We start from the raw sequence: 1716 nt of genomic DNA, 5'->3' as shown, positions 1-1716 counted from the left end.
GTATTCGTAAACATACTATGGTGGTGCACGGATTCATATAAGTATTTCTCCCCTTCTTCATAGACTAAAATTTTACTTAATTTTATATGAAACTAAAAATTTTAATTAGGTAAGATGCTTGCCTGTTCCAGTTGTCTTTTATGTCACCTGTGGTTCTCCAACTATTTCCAATTTTTGGAGCCCAAGTAGCAGGATCTTCTCGTCCCCTATAAGATTTCAATTTAAAAATAATAATAACAAATAATTAACACTTAATATGCAATGCTACATGTGATTAGAGATTAAATAAAATAATTAATAAATTAATGAAATGTGTAAATAAAAAATCTCACCATTCACATAGAGAGAAAAAGATTGGCCTTCCAGAGTTTAATAATGCTTTGCTCATTATCGGATATCTTTCTTTAGGGCTTGTACCAGTATTAAAGCAATTATCATACTTCAAGTAATCAACTCCCTGTTTTTAATTCATGACTCAATACTTAAATAAGTATCAAAATGTAAAGGTACATTAAGTAAAAGAATACTTCAATATGTTAATTAAACAAGAATTATAAAGTGCTTAATAATTTAAATAAAAAACTCTACCCACCACCCACCATATATGTAGTTATTAAAAGATAAAAATTTATTGATGTACAAAGACTTTAAGAATTTTATTTATTTTTTCTTGTAACTCCTATTCAATTATATTTACTCACCCAGGAAGCAAAGGTTTTTGCATCTTGTTCCTCGTGGCCTAAAGATCCAGGCATAGTTTTACTGCAGGTTTGAGTGCTTCACATATATGGAAAACATAAGAAAAACAATAATAATTAAAAAAACGATTCAAATTAAAAAAAATTATAAATATTAAAATATCTCGATCAATCAAATGTAGTTAAATTTACCCAGCATCTGAGTAAATTCCAAGCTTCAGCCCTTTGGCATGAACATAATCTGCTAATGCTTTGATTCCAGCTGGAAATGCTGAAGCTTTAGGAACGAAATTTCCCTGCGATTTTTTTTTTTTGAAAATTAATTAACTTTGAAAATCATTAGCATCAGTATACATTTACTTAATTACTCATAAGTATTGAAAAATTAATTAGACAAAATAATTAGAAAAACTCATGAATAATCTTTAAAAAGTACCGTGGAGTCTCTATTAAGTTCAGCCCAGCAATCATCTAGTGGAAATAATATTGAAATAAATTATTTTAGATTTACTTATTAATTCAGAAAATAGCATCAACACAAAAAAAAAAAAAAAGTAATAAGCTAACTAATTAGACCAACCTAAATTTATATATTGGTAACCTAAGGCGGCAAGTCCAGATGTCACCATTGCATCGGCTGTTGTTGGCAACAAATTTTTTAAAATAAATAATTAGAAATCAACTAATTAATTAATTAGGTGGGATTAATATTAAATTTTGCGGAATAAAATTTATAATTAATTTCGATTATTTGTTAATGTTTATAAGGATGATTATTTTACCTGTTTCCCTAATCAGCTTCTCTTGAATGTTGCAACCGAAGTGATTCCAACTATTCCATCTGACCACAAAAAAAATTAAAATTAATTTTATCATTAGAAAATGTATGCTGACTGAGAGTTGTAAAAGAGAAGAAAAATGTAAATAAGCAATTAGCATTTGATTATTTGCTCCTTTAACCACATCAAAAGTTGAAATTAGAGTGCTTTAAGTTGGTCAATTTAAAATTCTTAACATA

At 27.6% G+C, this 1716-nt stretch overlaps 1 protein-coding gene across 1 annotated transcript in view; it reads right to left on the bottom strand.

The window, feature by feature from the left end:
* Window positions 1-1716, bottom strand: part of LOC112099646 (alpha-galactosidase-like) — a 6107-nt gene that overhangs the window by 2684 nt on the left and 1707 nt on the right. Inside the window, exons 2-8 of the mRNA XM_024187071.1 lie at window positions 1481-1539; window positions 1279-1335; window positions 1135-1169; window positions 891-994; window positions 702-777; window positions 333-457; window positions 123-206 (exon numbers count right to left, since the gene is read on the bottom strand). Coding sequence (XP_024042839.1) covers window positions 123-206; window positions 333-457; window positions 702-777; window positions 891-994; window positions 1135-1169; window positions 1279-1335; window positions 1481-1539 — 540 coding nt within the window. The remainder of the gene's footprint in view (window positions 1-122; window positions 207-332; window positions 458-701; window positions 778-890; window positions 995-1134; window positions 1170-1278; window positions 1336-1480; window positions 1540-1716) is intronic.

The sequence above is a fragment of the Citrus clementina genome, unplaced genomic scaffold (assembly GCF_000493195.1).
Source record: "Citrus clementina cultivar Clemenules unplaced genomic scaffold, Citrus_clementina_v1.0 scaffold_3, whole genome shotgun sequence".
In the NCBI taxonomy this organism is placed as follows: Eukaryota; Viridiplantae; Streptophyta; class Magnoliopsida; order Sapindales; family Rutaceae; genus Citrus; species Citrus x clementina.
The sequence above is the reverse complement of the archived record's forward strand: the minus strand, read 5'-3'. Positions and strand labels throughout refer to the sequence as shown.